Consider the following 17196-nt stretch of genomic DNA (forward strand, 5'->3'; position numbering starts at 1 on the left):
GATGATAAGCTTTCCCTGGGACTGGGCTGAGCAGCACATTCGGTGAGATCACAGCGCTCTCTAGTGCCTTTAGTAAGCACATGGCACAAACTTTATTTTCTTTAATAAGGCAATATACTAAAATACCACAATCGGTTTGAAAAATATGTAGAGTAAAATGACTGTGTCAACTTAATTATCAGTTCTTAACAGGATTATTTTTCCTACCCATGTCTAATTTATCTACTAGGAAGAAACCCAAACACATGAAATACATACACATATGCATAAGTAGTACTTGCCATCAAAAAAAAAGGTGGAAGAATAAGGTGGATTCTTTGTCTACAGCATAAAAAATACCGCTGAAAAACTGTCTCAAAAACATTGACAATATTTAACAGAATGCAAAAATGAGAAATAACACAGCACAAATTTCAAATACAATTTTAGGAATGCAGTGAGAGTCATCCAAAAAGCTTTATCAGATGCTATGTTCATAAATTAGAGAATCATCTATTGAAGATTATGACATATCAAGATACTGTTTTCATAGTCTTTCTTACAATCTTCATAGCACTTTCAAGTGAGGCAAACATGTAAAATATCACAAAATCCAGAATAATTACCAAGGTCAGCTCATTATCTGTGACTCAGAGGTAGATAAAAGAAAATCCAGCAAGGAATAAGCTCTTGATGGAATATTAATATCTTCTTTGAACATGCTGGCTTTTGAAATACTGTACTTCTTTGACTGCTACGAAATTTTGGTTCTCCTGACAAGAACTTTTTTAAAGAATGTTAAAATACACAATACTTTTCCACATGATCAGAACATATATTCTTATGTCTGATTAGGTAATCAGTATTTTAAAAGTATACTTATACACCTTTTCAAAAAGATATTTTTCCTCTGATGCAAATTAGTTTTTCAGAAACCCACCTTTAGAACTGATTGCTATCACTTTAAAATATACATATCTATCAGTTTGGTTTATTAAAACGGACCTTAAGAATCTAGCTGGATCTATAACATGTAGGTTTAGGCCTATAAAACAAAGTTTATCCCACCTGCAGTTGAAATTCCAATACATTACAAATTTAGGTGAGTATGTTTATGGTTCAATACATCATGCAACTCGTATTTATAACTGATTTGGAGGACTGCCACATAAGATCTTAGAAGATAGTTTATGATATTGAAATTGCATTGCATCTCTTTTCCCAGCGACAGGTAGTTTTTATGTGAAATATTGAACAGTGAGGAACAGGTCAAAGTGTTCCCCAATTCTCTAACATAGATATCAGCAGTTCTGAGAAGCCTCTGTAGTCGTACTGTAAAGGTTGGGCTGTGGTTTTTACACACCACTTATGTAACTTATGTTCACGTAAAAGTCAATGTTTTTACATAGATATTGTAGGCCTCCTTTAGTTCCCCAATTATCTTTTGGTTCATATCGGCCACTCTGTGTTTCTGTAATTTCCTATTTTTTTTCCCCACGGAATTTTCACACATTTTAAGTTGCACCTACCTGTGCAGAACTACTACTTAACTTGCACTGTTAGGTTAAGATGATGTTATCTCTTGTGATCATATTCATTATTATAAAGTAAAAGGCTTCATACGGGATTATAAAATTATGTTGTTATTTACATACATGATTATGTTGTACTTTACATATATGATTTATTCTGCTTATCATTCTGTAATGACCCTCACTGTAGATTATACAAGAATAATTGTACTTACTTTTGAGATCTAAATTTCTGGCTCCTGCTGTGCTTTGTGTTGTGATTTTTGTGTCAATCTTTACAGTGTGGAGATTGTTGGTATCCCTTGATATCATCACATTATGCCACTGGTTGTCATTCAGAGGTTTATTAGAACTTCCTTTGATGAGATTTGCACCGTTTCCCAAGTCAAACACATAGTGCAAATACCTGGGAAAAGAGAAAAAATTGGAAAAGTTTCCTTTTTCTTTACATAGCAAGGGGGCATTAATTAATATGTCTAATATTTTATATTTGCTTGTACTCCTCAGTAGTGCTGGTAAAACCAGAAGACAACAATGAATGCCAGATGGGGAAGCAACCATCATTCAAAGAATTTGCCACTGGTTTAGATGAGTTGAGGTGCAGTCCCAAGTTTCTGGAAAGTAATGAACACTCCATGTACCAACACATGCATACATACGTAGAGAGAGAACAAGAGGAAGCTACAAACTAGTACTTCTTTGTGGTAAACACGAGAGAAGTTATACCTATTATTTACTGTCATATATTTCAGGCATCTAGCTTCATCTGAAAGAAAGAGTCAAAATAAAGCATATCAAGTTTAACATGAAGAAACATTTATGAATCATATATATCCAGTCAGATAAAGATTTGTATCCTAAACTTTCCCTTGTATTTCTCCTGTATATACATTTTGAATAGACTGGCTTTGTCATGCTAATCCATACATACCCTTTTACTAATTCAACCACAATGAAATCATTTCCATCGCCACTGTTATAAAGTATCAATCCATCCAGAGAGGTGGTTTTGAACTGGAAAAAAAGGTGCATAGATGTATACGCTTGTAGCGTGGCCAGTGCAACATAACTTGCTTTTGTTTTAAAGGTTACAGGGTCTGCTATGATGTTCCTGAACCCAAATCTTGCATTTAGCTCACAATAATCGATGTCTCCGTTTTTACACAAGTCAATGTATGCCATGCCATTAAATGTGAGACTCTGTAGATGCCCAATAAAATTAGAAGGCACAGAAGACAGGTAGCGCCGTTCTGTTATTATTCCTGTTTCTATGTTGTGGAATTCCAGTCGTGTGTGATCACCAGCCATTTGACCTTTAAATAGTAACAAGAAAAGACATGTTAGCATCTGAAATGGGAGGTCAAAAAGCACATCATGTGACTATCTGCATCAATTTCACACTTTTCAGAATGTGCAAGGCCAAATCTTGGCTCCAGTCATCCAAATTATTGGTAAATCCAGGAGCCTTTCCACTGAGTTCACTATGTTTGGATACAGCCAACAGTAAGATTTCTAAACTGAAACACAATACTACAGTATATTGAACTGCCGACAAAATCCCTCACTTTGGTTACACTTTACCAGAGGTGGGGTTTTACTATAAGCAAGTGCAATTACTTAACATGAAGACCACAAAGGCCAACCTCAGAGCTAAACCAACAATAATAGAGTTTCATGAAAGAGGGACATAAAAGTTTGAGGGATATTATTCCATGTGGTTTGCTTAAAAGTGCATGATTGGGCTAGAAGTAGGAATGATTCCTGTTTCAGTTGTCTTAGGTACATAAATGCTGGCTCTGCTGCAAACCCCCATGGTGCAAGGGTGGACAGTTGCTTGAAAGCAACTAAGCTTTGTACCATGGGGATAAACCATGAGAGAAGGGGTAAGGCCCAAGAGATGGGCAGAGCAGAAAGTCTGTAGCAAGGGTGTAAGCCAGAGTCTTGTAATTCTGAAAATAACAAGGGACTTGCTTACATCAGAAAGGTGGCCAAAAGCAAGCACTACAGATGCTTTTGAGTCTCTCTTTCTCATGCAAGGACCCCTGCAGAGCAAAAAGACTGAAATTTGCTGACTCTACAGCTAATTTGAAGGAAAAGATCAACACTGTCAGGGTATGCTGCATACAGGTATGGTAAGTTTTTAATTTAGTTATTAAATACTTTTCTGAGCACATCAAAAATTTGTCCACTGAAGAGAACTCTTTTCTAACAGAACTTATTTTTTTTTTCCATGCTTATTTTGAAGAAGTAGGGCAGTATTATCACAAGGCTGATTCATGGTCACATTGTGTGGGTATGGTGACAAAACAGCTTTTTATTACTAATCGATTTCACCACTTAATGTACCTTTTGCAAACCATGGCCTTGATTTCCCAGTTCCTTAACTGTTTCATGTCTCTCATGGTACAGAAAAGGTGAAGAGCAGACCTATCCAATCTGGACTAAATGCTGGCATAAAACTTCAGTTCCCACAGTGCCAGTGCAAAGTTGTTGGCAAGACAAGTTCCCTCTGTCCCTCCCTAAACATACTGTTCCAAGAGAAGAATGCGAGCTCTGACCCAGGCTGGACACATTTATCAGTGATGCAGAAACGCTGGTGACAGTCTTACACAGCTGTACCTTCATAGGTTTCACAAGCAAATGTCTGTGTACATGTGTGCAAACAGGGAAAAGACAAGGTAAAGATAAATATAGATATTTGGGCTTTGCCCAGGGAGATGAATTCACAAACAGGTTAAGTCACAACACTTACAAGTACAGGAATCAGTGAAGTTACAGTGAAAACAGCTCTGCAAGTTTTAACACTATTCAGACCACACAAGCACAAAAATTGCTTTAATAATTTACGATAATATTTACAAGTAGCTTACTTAGCTTCAGGATGAGTTCTGTATGAGAACTTATTCTACGGATGTCATTAAACACTATCACTATCTGGGATCTGTACTCATATGGCAGTGCACTGCAAGAGACACCTTAAACCCCAAGGACCGTTGTCTTGATGTTGTTGTTTCTAAACATCAGTTCTGAAAATACTACCTTCCCTGATGTATGAAGCAAAAGCTGGTTCTTCCTTGCAGTAATGAGTCAGGGAGTTGCCTTGAAAAATGCCAAATTGGTAATTTTTGCAAGGACAAGAGCTGTGTATTGGTTCACAGCCAAAGAACTGAGGATCATGTTTTAGAGTGTAACAATATGTATTCCAGTCTTATATCAATTCAGATGGCATTTCATTAATGTCATGGCAAAAATCCACTAAGCTTTGGCCTGTAGCACAGTATCCCCACTACATTAAATGTATTTCTTTCTTGAGCATAGTAATAAAAAAGTTCCAGAATCTGGGCTCACATCCCAAGTCTCCCTCTAATATTTCAGTTCTACAAACACTCTAACAGGACTTGAGACTTCACATAGTGCTTCGTGGGATTTGCAAATACAGCAATGAAGAAAAAGAGAGAGAGTGCAGTTTGTACTTACAAGGTTGGACATTTGGGGTTTCGTGTGGTTTTTTTTGGTGGGTTTTGGTGGTTTGGGGTTTTGTTTGTTTGTTTATTTCTTGTTTCTTCTTTAAACTTACCAGGTTCATGGACAAAATGCATTACCTGCTGCAATGCTATGGGACATAATACAACAGGCCAATAGAATGTCTGTTCATAACCATAAGCTAGGTATCTATTCTGTTATTCAACTTTGGTGACCTCCATCAATTCACTTTTATTTTCTGTACATTTTCAGAAAACAAAGTGTATGAGGGCTGCAAGTATTTAAATTCTTTTATGATGAGTAAAAGCTCTGAAACCATCTGCATGACTTCCAATGAAAGCTAGTTATGATTCTGTGTTATATTATTTATCCATGCACACATTATGTATTTGTCAAAGATAACTAAGCTCAATTCATGGATGAATAATTAATATTTTATAATCTGTAAAAACTGGAAAGTCAGGCTGAATTATTTAATGACTTCCTCTTCAGCTTAAGCTTTCTGGATCTGATGTTTTGTTTTTTGGGATTTTTTTCATGTATGACATAGGGAAGGAATCAAAAAAGGAAAACACAATGTGTGGCAGGGGGAAGCTGGAATTTTCAGTAGGAAGTCAGTTTTCTTCCTTATTCTCCTTATAACATCATAATAACCTTTCATATGAGAAATTAATGGGTTATATTTTAACCAAATTTCTGATTGTTGGGACACCTGAAGAAAAGTACTAAGCAGTTTAGAGCAAGCACACTCCAATCTGACATGGCAACTCTTCCCCTGTGCTTTCAGGAAATTCAGAGCTACTACACATTAAATTCTATTGAAACTATCTGAAATTTAAACTCGTAAAGGCTTTGGAAATACTCACTGTGGAAAAAACAACAACAAAACCCAAAACCAACCAAACAAAAAAAATCCAAAAAATGCCCCACGCAAACCAAATAAAAAAATCACAGTGCTTACACGACAATGAAGATTTTCTGTGTAGAAAATGTGATATTCCTGGGACTAACAGCATATTCCCTTGTTACCAGACTCTCAAGTTCCCTCTGTTCCTTCTCTTATGCCAGTTCTCTCATCAGTGGTGGAGGAGGCCACAGATTGGCTACAGAGTTTCCTGCAGGGAGTTTAGGAAGCTTAGGAAGACTTTCCCTCCAAAATACTGGGGTAACTTTCTCCCTTTGGATGAACAACATTAAACATCTGTGGATTATGCAAATGTAGGCAACTTCCAGCTTGAAGAACTGAGAGGGATTTCAAGTCAACTGGCTAGTTTCTGATACAGATACTGGGATGTGGGAAGAATACAAGTGTTGTACCAGAAAGCTGGACCCACAGACAACACTTCTGATTGATCAGGAGGCAACTGAAAAGACTCACTTGCTTTGGCAGATAGAACAGAACAGAATAGAATAGAATAAAATGGAATAATTTCAGTTGGAAGAGATCTACAATGGTCACCTAGTCCAGCTACCTGATTGCTTCACAGCTGACCAGAAGTTAAAGCATGTTATCAAGAGCATTATTGAAATACCTCTTAAACACTGACAGGCTTAGGGCACCAACCACCTCTCTAGGAACCCCGTTCCAGTGTTTCAGCTATTTGCTAATACCATGATATTTGATAGAACCTGTAGTTATCCACAATGAAGAGGGATTACAAGAACCTAAAGTCCTGCATTCTATGCTTATTACTTTACCTGACTAAACTCTATATGATTGAAACCTCCTTAATCCTTCATATCTATTTTGAACTTTTATGAAGCTGCACTGAGCAGTTGGGACTGAACCCAAAGGTGAAAATAGTACTTCTGGGTGGTTTTCTAACCTGTAGTATTTGTAAATTAGAAATCTACCATGAGAAATCCAGGAATCGTGCATTTGGATCTTGACGCTAGATTTTGCTCTACACATCTTCCCCTATATTAGAATATGTCTTATTATTTGACTGGCAGTTGAAGCAGCAAGTTTATAATATTTTTCAGTACACTTCCTCCAAAGTGTATATAAATTTAAATTTATATATTTATATATAAATTTATAACTATAAATTTATTTTCAAAAAGAAAATAAATTATTTAGGCCATCTACAGTCTTGAGAGAATGACCCTAAGCATCATCACGTACACAAACTTCACCTCTGGAAGATCTATTGGCAATTTTTGATTCTAGAAAATATGTTCTTGCAACTATTGAATACATAGCAATTATTTTTCTACCAGTGACATGATCTTCAGTGTTCTGCTGAGTTGAAAAGGGATTATTAAAGATGGTGCACTCCTTTTAAAAACCCACTTAAATTGTTATCATTTTAACAAAGCTTAGGACCAATGATAAAAGCTATTTAATGCTACCCAAAAACAAAGGAAAATATTAAATAGCTAACACAAAATTAGGCACACTGCATTGTGCAAGGAATGAGGGCCAGAAGCCAGGTCTGTTGCTATTAATAACACATATGTAAGCATTAACTTTTTACAGAAAAAAATCAATGTATTGTCTATTACCCTTTCTGATAATACATACATACAAATATATTTCTAACATCTGCTGGCATGCATGTAATTTTTTTTCTCCCATCCCAACCACTATTTTTAGTGTTTGTTGCCTAATATTTACTTATTGAGGACAGCTGATGCAAGATTTAAAACACAATAGAATATCCTTCAAACATTTCTTAAATTCTTTCTTACAGCAATGGCTTAGAGTTTAGCTCTAACAATGTGTTGGCGAAAGCATTTTACTTGCCTTCTCATTAGTGATGTATCAAATCACTTCTCCTCAATTACTGTATAAAAACATTCATTTAAGTCAGCACGAAGGCTTCATTAATTTCAATAGCAACCTTAGAGCAACATTAATATCAAGTGTAATAACACGTTTGTTGTAACAGTATTTCAAGAAGCATAACAGGGCTTTTGAATCCTACCCAAGAAAAGAAAAAAGCATCTGTTGCTTTCAGATAAAGTCATTTTACTTCTGCTCTTTTTTGTTTTGTGCTTCCCCCCAGTAACACGGAGTCACAATGACACACTACCTGTCACGGCCTGCTGGTCATCCACCATTAACTTTAAACTTTTTCCTCGCCGAACCACACGCACTGTGTGCCACTCATTATCATTGAGGTTATAGCCAGCAAAAAGGGTTTCTGGACCTTTGCCTGTAGGATATGCCAAACAGTCATTATGCAGTCTTTAAATCAGTTTACATGTGAACCTCACAGAGAGAGAGACAGAGAGACTCGCTGGGCAAATGTCACCAAAAGTCACACCAAGCAAGAAAATTACCAAGTATAAGCAAAACTCAAAATATAGAACTACTACATTAAAACACTGTTAATGTATATTAAACTATGTAAATGCACTTTATATGCACCAGGTTTTCATAAATAGGCACAGTCAACACGGATTTAATTGTGCACTTTTCAAACATATACAGGCCTTTAAGAAATGGGATTACTGAGCCAAAAGAACTTCAGCATGCGTTTACAAGACTGAATTTTTTTTCCTTCTTTAAACATTATTTGGTGGAAAATAACAAGTCGTAAATGTGTGTGCATGTGTGTTATATTTTTCTTAATTTATGTCAACTTCTCTCTTTGTTTAGGCTCTGTTTGTTTATTAGGACTTCTCAGAAGTCTACTACCTGATCATCTAGATGACTTGCTAATATTCAGATCCAGTACCTTCTTATGTTAGCAGATCTTTAAACCATACTTTCTTTTTTCATTTAATGGATACCTTTTTTGTAGTCTATTTTTGTCATCAGTCAAGAAAACATTTTTGAAGCAAATTCTATGTATAGCACAATGTATTTGCAGTAACCAAAGTGTTCACAAACCTAGGATATCTTTAATGCCTAGGAAAAATTTTCTTATAAGAAAAGGATAGTGGAAATTGTCACTTGCACTGTTGACCAAGAAGAGAAAGAGAGAAAGAAAAATCCTGACTTTGAACTGTCATTGATACGAACAGGTGATTGAACAAGCACTGAACAAATCAATCAAAAATTATATGCTGGCTGTCCAAAATGTAAAGCTAATCTGCAATTTACAAATTACATTCTTATAAAATGGTCTGTTTTTCAGTTCCCGTGGCAGAATAAATGCTGCTGATAACTAAAATTTGCCAATTAACTTCTGATCTCCTCAGTACAAGAGAGAGGTGGAGCTTCTGGAGTGTGTCCACTAGAGGGCAACAAGAACGACTGGTGGACTGGAGCATCTCTCTTAAGAGGAAAGTCTGAGGGAGCTGGGCCTGTTCAGCCAGAGATAACTGAGAGGGGACCTCATTAATGCACATAAGTATCTGAAGGATGGGTGTCAAGAAGCTGGAGCCAGGGTCTTCTCAGCAGTGCAAAGTAATAGGACAAGAAGCAGTGGGCACAAACTAATGCACAGGAAGTTCCAGCTGAATATGAGGAAGAACTTCTTTACTTTGTGGGTGACCACACATTGGAACAGATCGCCCAGCGAGGTTGTAGAGTCTCCCTCGCTGGAGATATTCGAGAACCATATGGACACAATCCTGTGCAATGTCCTCTACAATGACACAGCTTGAGCAGGAAGGTTTGACCAGATGACCCCACTGTGATCCCTTCCAAGCTTACCCATTCTGTGATTCTGTAAAAGAGGAACATAATAAAATAACTTTGACACAAAAACATTATGGTTACCCTTAGTCAGATGTTATCTCCACTGTGTCCCTTCCAGGTGACTATATTCCATGTGTTGGTCTTCCTTTGAAAGGGACATGCCACTAGCTCTGAAATTGCACGCATTTCAACTTAGATTCTTTTCCAGCCAGCCCAGGCTAACTGTGATGGGGGAGGTCTGTTAATAAGTGGGTATTATATGACAATATCTAAAATCAAAGCCTCTCTGACTTCAGGACTGCCCAGAGGGAAAAGGACACAAAGAGCTTGATGAAGCTGTCCAGCACACTGGAGAGTTTTCATCTCAGATGTTTTCCATTTTATATCATCATTTTTAAATTCCTGCTGGTTTGTTGTCCTGCTTTTATATGGAACTTTTGCTATATTGAGCATGCCAAGGGATCTCCAGGAACAAAACCATTAGCTACAGAAAAGGTAGTGAGATTCTGATACTGTTTCTCTATGTCTCTGTATTGACACTAAGCTAGGAAAGGTGTTTGAACCCACCAGAAAGAGATGATTGGTGTCAACTACCTGAATCAATCTGTTCCTTACATGTTTACTTTTTCTGACAAGAGAAAGAGCAGTTTCTGCATAAAGCTTAAGTGAATAATGTTCTCTTTGAATGTGGTGATACAGATCTCTTAAGCAATTTCTATTATTCTATTAGGTGCTTCAATGGAAGCAATTGCTAACTAGCAATGGATGGATTTACAAAAAATGCTTAAATGACATGAGCAAAAAACTTAGTGAGAGTCAATAGGCCTGACTAGAAATACATCACTTAGTATTATTGTAAATATATTTGCACTTCTTCACTTGTTAGTCCAACTCCTTTTTTTTTTTTTAATTTTTAAAGTAATTGAACTGCTCAGTCTACCTTATCTCACTTCAGATTTCTAAAAGACCTAAAAGCATATGCAATTTTAATTTACTCTCACATTAAGAACCCTCTGTAGGGTCCCATTCGTGTAAAGTTGCCTTGGTGTATATAAATATCAAATCCAATTTGGCTGCTCACATTTATACGGGCAAATATATCTATTAACTTTTAATGGCTAGGGACTTGCAAACTCTTCCTGTTGTAAAATTAAATGTATGTTTTCCTATGCATCAGTCTATTTTCCTTGTAAGAGTACTCTGAGTAAAAAAAATCAGGTCAGAACTACTTGTAAGCTGTCTGTTCACACCGCACGCAATCCAAAAGAGGATTAAAGGGACCTATGGTGAAAGGGTTATAAAAAGGACAAACCTGGATATAACATGCTATGGGAGCAGAACACTGAAAACAGTCCTGGCCTTGTGCAAACTAGCTACCTCACATGGAAAAGAGACTTTTCTTTCCTGAAGCTGATCTCTAACATAGAAGGGCTTTTCCTCTCTCATAGAGAGGACAAGAAACTACCAAAAAGCAAGATGCAGTGCCCGGGTATTGTGCATCTGCCTGCCCCATCATGCTCCATCCCTGCAAAGTAGTATAGTTTTCCATGGCAGCTGGAGAGGTAGATGAGGAAGGATGGATGCTCACCATTCCTGTGCAAATGCAGTGCTTGCGCTGCTTCCTGGTCAAGAATATACTTTTGCATATAAAAGCAGCAAATGTGCTTGTGAGCAGAGTATTTAGGAGAAAATTATCTAAATACTTAAACATAAAAACCTGTAGGAATCCCTTGAGACCCCACAAGAGTACCAGAACGGCAGAAGAAGACTCTTAACACATCTCGTTAAATGGCGTTGGCCAACCTCAAAGCTAGTTTATATTAGTTCTTTCTTCACTAACTTTCAAATATATTGACCCGAAACTAATTTAAACATCACATTACTGAGATCATAACCATTCAGAGTCTTCTTCTGCCCTGGTTTATAATTCTCTACTTCATTTACTTCATTCAATTTATCTACTATAAATTTATATTTAGCAAATCATTGACTCTCCGGTCTTCTTCTGACTTTACACTGATCTAACTCCATTTCATTTAAATCACACCAACAGAAGGTGCTCTTAAATAAGCATATTTAACTAAGAATTGGCATATTGCCACCTTTTTTTTTTGACAGGTGGCTGTTCTGGGCTTTTTAAAAAAAAAACATTCAATATCTCCCACAAGAAGAAAAGCAGGAATCCCAATTAAAAAAAAAAGTAATTTTTTTTTCTCATGGACTGATACTACTCTTCCAAACTTATGTCCCTCCGCTTCTATTTCCCATGCTGTCCTTCACCTGGAATTTATCTATTTCTTTCTAGACAGGCCACAGTTAATTTGTTTCAAGTACCCAGCCAGCCCTGGTTCACATTCTGAGCTACTGATTCTCTCAGATACTAATATCTCATTCATAAACCTTCCCTTTCTGAGACAAGATGCAAACTGGAAAAAAAATCCAGTAAGTATCTCCTCCTGCTTAAGGATGAAATTTATTATCAACATCTATGTTCAGCTCTTTTCTTGTTTTTAAGGCTTAAATAACTACTAGATTTAATGTGTCCCTAGAGCAAATGTATAGTACCAAATAAAAAACTACTGGCACTTTTATGGCTATCACAGTTCGCTCATAGTCCATCATGCCAGTAAATTTCCACATCCATTTAAAAGCAGATAATTGCTTGTACCACCATCCTCTTACATAGCAAAATGCAGACTGTGCAGTCAGTTGATACAGGCACAAATCTTGATGTTGCAGTTCATTATGAACTAGGACATATAAATGCAAAGCCCCAAAACTTCCAAGTTTTAGGTTTACTTAGACACTCAAAGTTGAGCTTACTTTGTTGTCAGTGCCTCAGCTGGAACCTAACTGTCTTTGGCCCTTTTCAAAGCTAAAGGAAAAAAGTATGAACCTCCAACAGAAAAATCTTTTTTTTCAGTGTGCTGAACATCCTAAATGTTCTCTGGAGATTTATATTCTCTTTACTTATTGTCAGGAGCCTATTCAGCCTAATTCAAGTGGTGAAGATTTGCTGAATTCAAATGAATCAGCTGATTAATGGTAATAGGGATATTTTTTTCTCTAATAGATATCTATCCTGTGGTGCTTTTATTTTAACCAACTATTTAAACAGAACTTCATAAAAAAACAACTGATCCTTTTGAAAGGAGGTACCAGCTTTTGGCATTGCACCAAAACATTCAAATCTAGTTGTCTGAACCAAACAATCAAATCATTATTGGTTCTTACAATGTCATCCACCACTACCAAGGCACATACCAAAATCCTTGGAACATTCAACTCTGCAATCAAGAGTAGATATTAAAAAAGAAGTATAGAAAGAAGGACAAAGTAAATAGAAACTAGCAAGGGAGACTGGATGGTTCAGTGAATGCTGTACTAACCTATGGAACCCAAGTTAGATAGAGGCAAGTCACTACCATCTGTTTATCGGTCAGCGTAAGAAAGATCAGTGGTTTCAGCCTAATTTGCTAACAGAAAACTATGAATACTACAGCTATCAATATCAGGTGGGATTTAGGCAAAAAGACATTTGGACAAGAAGACAAAACCCTGAGATCACTTCAGTTAATAGAAGATGTTACTTTAAGTCAGGGTTGCCAGGATTTCAGATAGAGTTTTACAGCTAAAATAATAAATACTTTACAATTCAGCTTGCTATGTATAGACAGCTGAGTGTCTCTGAGAGATACCTAAGAATGTTATTGCAAATACCTGATGTCATACTAGAGAACTTTGTGCCATTTCATTTATGCTGCTTTCCAGAGTAAACCTAGCATGCCTCTAATCTAGGCTTCTGTTCCAGCATTCAGTCAGTCACAGTCACTGTGCAAACCTCATGAGGCATCTATATTGCATACAGTCTACAGCACAAAAAGTTCAGAAAAGTTTCCTCCAGAACTAGCTACAGAAACGCAAGGCACATAAGGGAAGGCATCTTAACCTTCACTATCCTTTCTATGGTGTTTGGCTTCAGAAACATTTCTGGTTTTCCAAAACACTCATGTACAAACTTGAATTTAAAAAGTCAATTAATATAGTGGATCAACTATATTTTAAATTACTCTGTCTGTATCATCCTGAAATTCTCTGACTATGCATGTTTCTTGACAATAGAAAAACTACACTGCCTTTTAAAGATAAAAAATGTATTTCATGTTATCATTTACAGTTAATTGATAAGTTAAATTAAGAAAGTCTTATTGCAGGTCAAAGAAATTTTGTCCACTATATTTTGTTCCCAAAAAACTCATACAGAAAATTCCACATGAATAGCACATTAACTGAATTATATCAAGCAAAACATATAAATCTTTCTCTGCTTGATCAAAATGTTCCAGCCCACAACAGCTTTATAAGAGGTGAAATTGCTTTTGTAATTTGGGTAATGTATTGGCAGTTTAGGGTATTTTTATTACTTTTTTTTTTAAAAATGACATTTCAAAAATTAAAACAAAGAAGATTGGAGTTGCTATCTTTCATTAGCCTTTATTTCAGCCATAGAACAGATTTGTTCATATTCTTTAGAATAACAGGAATATAATGTTAAATCTGTTTCTGTAGAGGCACTCATACAGAAATGCAGAAAGCTAAGCAAGGCAATTTTGAAAATTCTACTGGCTCCCTCTACATGATCAAACTACAGACAGACTGCATTTCATATTGATCTAGCTCACTAGTAAGGAGAAACAGCATACACAGTGAATTCACTGGAGAAGAAAAATCCATAGAAGGTTATGAAAAACAACCAACGCAGGAATGTTGGATTCCAAAATTTGGATATGGGAAAAAGAAAACTGCTAGGTTTAAACAAAAGCCTTGGGCTAACAGAGACTGGGGAAAAACCTCCATCTAGGGCCCAGACAAGGATCCATTGATGTCACGGTTTGGAATGTCCTGCCCAAGCCCGGAGAAACCATGTCCTGATTTCATCAAGCCAGTGTAGAAGACTTATTATGTTTTATCTCTCTCTTTGTGTTCCCTGGATCCTGTGCATTCTGCAAACCTGAATACCTCTTTCCCCCACGTAATACCCCTAAAATAAAGTGGGTTTTCCCCATGAGGTAATTGTAAGACCCCAAATTTGTTAATGTGGTTTTTTTCCTTATGTCATCCCCTGAAACCCCCTGTTTGTAATAAATTGTAAGAGTTACAACACCCTGTTGAATATGTAGACCCTAAACCCTTTAAATATGAACTTGTAAGTCCAATAAAGCATTCCAGTTCTCTGCCTCCGCTGGGATCATCGCTACACAGGAATCAAGCACCATATCCAGCTCTGAGGACACAAAGTTTTCTACAAACACTTGTATGGTTCCTTTCTCTCTGTTTTGTGAATTTGCTTCCCCTGCCCATGGTTTGAGCTGCTCAGTATTTCCCTTCTCCTGACTTTGTCTTCCTTTTGCCTTAAGCAAGCTATTTATGCTGAGGTGTACTATTGTACATACTCATCAATTAATTTCTTTTAATCTGTGAGATATTAACTATTGGTGACACATCAGTGTCTAAATAGAGCCAGTGGATCCAGGTGGGAGGGCAAAACATAGGCAATCTATTGGATCAATTAAATCTAAGGATTCTACCAATAAAGGTGCTGATGATGAACCACTGTCTTGTGGAAGCCTATTCTCTACAAACAGGAAAAGGACCAGTACTCAATTTCAGCAAGATAGAGAAAGAAAGACAAACATCAGAAAGCAGTAAATTTTAGAGTTGCAAGTCTTGGTCTCTAGACTTTTTCTCTATGACAGAACTTGTCATAGACTTGTTCTCTATGACAGAACAAGGCATATGTAGAAGACATACACATGCTCTCAAAATTGGGAAGTCTGCTTTGCTGGTTAATAATTGAGTCTATATTAATTTGAACCATATGTCCTGAAAAAAGGGTCTTGAAATTGCAATTACAACCATATGTGAACTCAGAGTACATGAGAGGATAAAACTGATTTTGTTACTGAGTTATGAAATGTCTAACGCAACTTAGAGACATTTCTCAACATATTACTCAAAACATTTATGGTTTAAAATTAGCTGCATTTTAATTTAGTTTTGTAAGTCATATATCTAAGTAAATGAAGCACAAACAGTCCTAAGGACATGTAATTTTCTTTTTGGAAATAATGAAAGAAAAGTACCTTTTAAAAGCAGCTAAAAGCAGAAGTCAGCTAGATCTCTGTATTTTTAATAAGTGTGCAGTTTCTCTTTTGTACTGTTCTCTGAGGATCATGACTATCAGAAAATGTGCTAAAGGTACTAAAGGTTTTATGAATCTACCCCAAGGCCCTGAACTAAAGGGACTTTAGTTGTGGACTAAAGTCAATGAGCTTGAAAAATATGGTCGTTGCTTTGTCAGCTCACTGCTGAACCTTTTGAGACAAATTTTCAGAAATCATGCTGAACTCGACAATTGACTTTGCTGTAGATAAGGTGAATGAAAACTTTCAATACATGGCAATTCTATGCTAATTTAAAGCAAATTTGAGCACAAAATTATTTACTTTGTACTTAGCGACAGTAAAGAAATGTCCTCTTGCAAAGATTCTGTGGGTGTGTAAGGTCATATCATGCCTTGAATCATGCTAAATTTTCTAAAGTGCCCTCAAAACCTAACAATCTGAGTTGGTATTCAGCAGATTCACTTTCACAAACTCCTTGTGTGTCTTTAGTAAATCTTAATTTGTTTTCACCTTAGTTTGACATGGCTGCTATAATGAAAATTTTAAGCTGAATACGTTTAAACACTTTGTTTTAGGTCAGATGCACTTTAAACAAACACTTTCAAGTCAACACCTTCCACTTCATTCCACCTAAGCTATTGCAGTACAATAGGAAAGAAGCCATTTCACAAGCCTGCTATTCCATTTTCTCAGGCAGGTTCCCAATTCCCAGAACACTCCTGTAGCTGAGCCTGAGAAAAGATCACAGAAGGATGACAGTAAGGGAAGCTAGATGAAATGTCTGACCACCAAAGAGGGGAAGGACTTGAAGAACCTGGACTGAGTCACTGCAAAAACTCACATAGACACACAGTGACACTGAATAATACAGAGAAAAAAAGTCAGTTCAGCTTGATAACTGAAATTGCTTGTTTGTTTATTAAAATATCATCCAACACAAGCTAGTATATTGCATAAAGAAGAAAAAAAATGGGAAATTTTAATTCATTTACAATACTGAAATTTTCCCATGCAGAATGTTTGTATTACACAGAGCTTTCTTATACTGAGAGCTTGTTTCAATGGAAAGTTCCTTTTAACTCCTATTTAACAAAAACTTTGTAAAACTGGTAGAGGAAAGAACAGCTAGGTCATCTAGAGTTACTTTTTTCCACTTCTATAACAGGAATAGGATTGAAAATCATAAGAACTGACTTGGGAACTCCTATGTAAAATAGTACTAAGACTAACACGAAACTCCAATTTTAAGCAATGTTGCTTTTTTGTTAAAGTAAATAGTCACTATTCAGATATGATTTCAATGGCAGCCAGAGTCTCTAAAATTCATTAATTATGTATAAATTCAGAGTTCTGTAAATAGTACTGATTTGTGAAACGTGGTTTAAAATAAGAGAAAAAAAGTGATCCTAAAATGAATTCAAGTTAA

At 36.4% G+C, this 17196-nt stretch overlaps 1 protein-coding gene across 33 annotated transcripts in view; it reads right to left on the reverse strand.

The window, feature by feature from the left end:
• Positions 1 to 17196, reverse strand: part of NRXN1 (neurexin 1) — a 713001-nt gene that overhangs the window by 377691 nt on the left and 318114 nt on the right. For all 33 annotated transcript variants that reach the window (XM_027696600.1, XM_027696599.1, XM_027696611.1 and 30 more), the window contains 3 exons: positions 8030 to 8152; positions 2443 to 2824; positions 1727 to 1917 (listed from right to left, as the gene is read on the reverse strand). In XM_027696600.1, coding sequence (XP_027552401.1) covers positions 1727 to 1917; positions 2443 to 2824; positions 8030 to 8152 — 696 coding nt within the window. The remainder of the gene's footprint in view (positions 1 to 1726; positions 1918 to 2442; positions 2825 to 8029; positions 8153 to 17196) is intronic.

The sequence above is a fragment of the Neopelma chrysocephalum genome, unplaced genomic scaffold (genome assembly GCF_003984885.1).
Source record: "Neopelma chrysocephalum unplaced genomic scaffold, ASM398488v2 Primary Assembly neopelma1_108, whole genome shotgun sequence".
Taxonomy (NCBI): domain Eukaryota; kingdom Metazoa; phylum Chordata; class Aves; order Passeriformes; family Pipridae; genus Neopelma; species Neopelma chrysocephalum.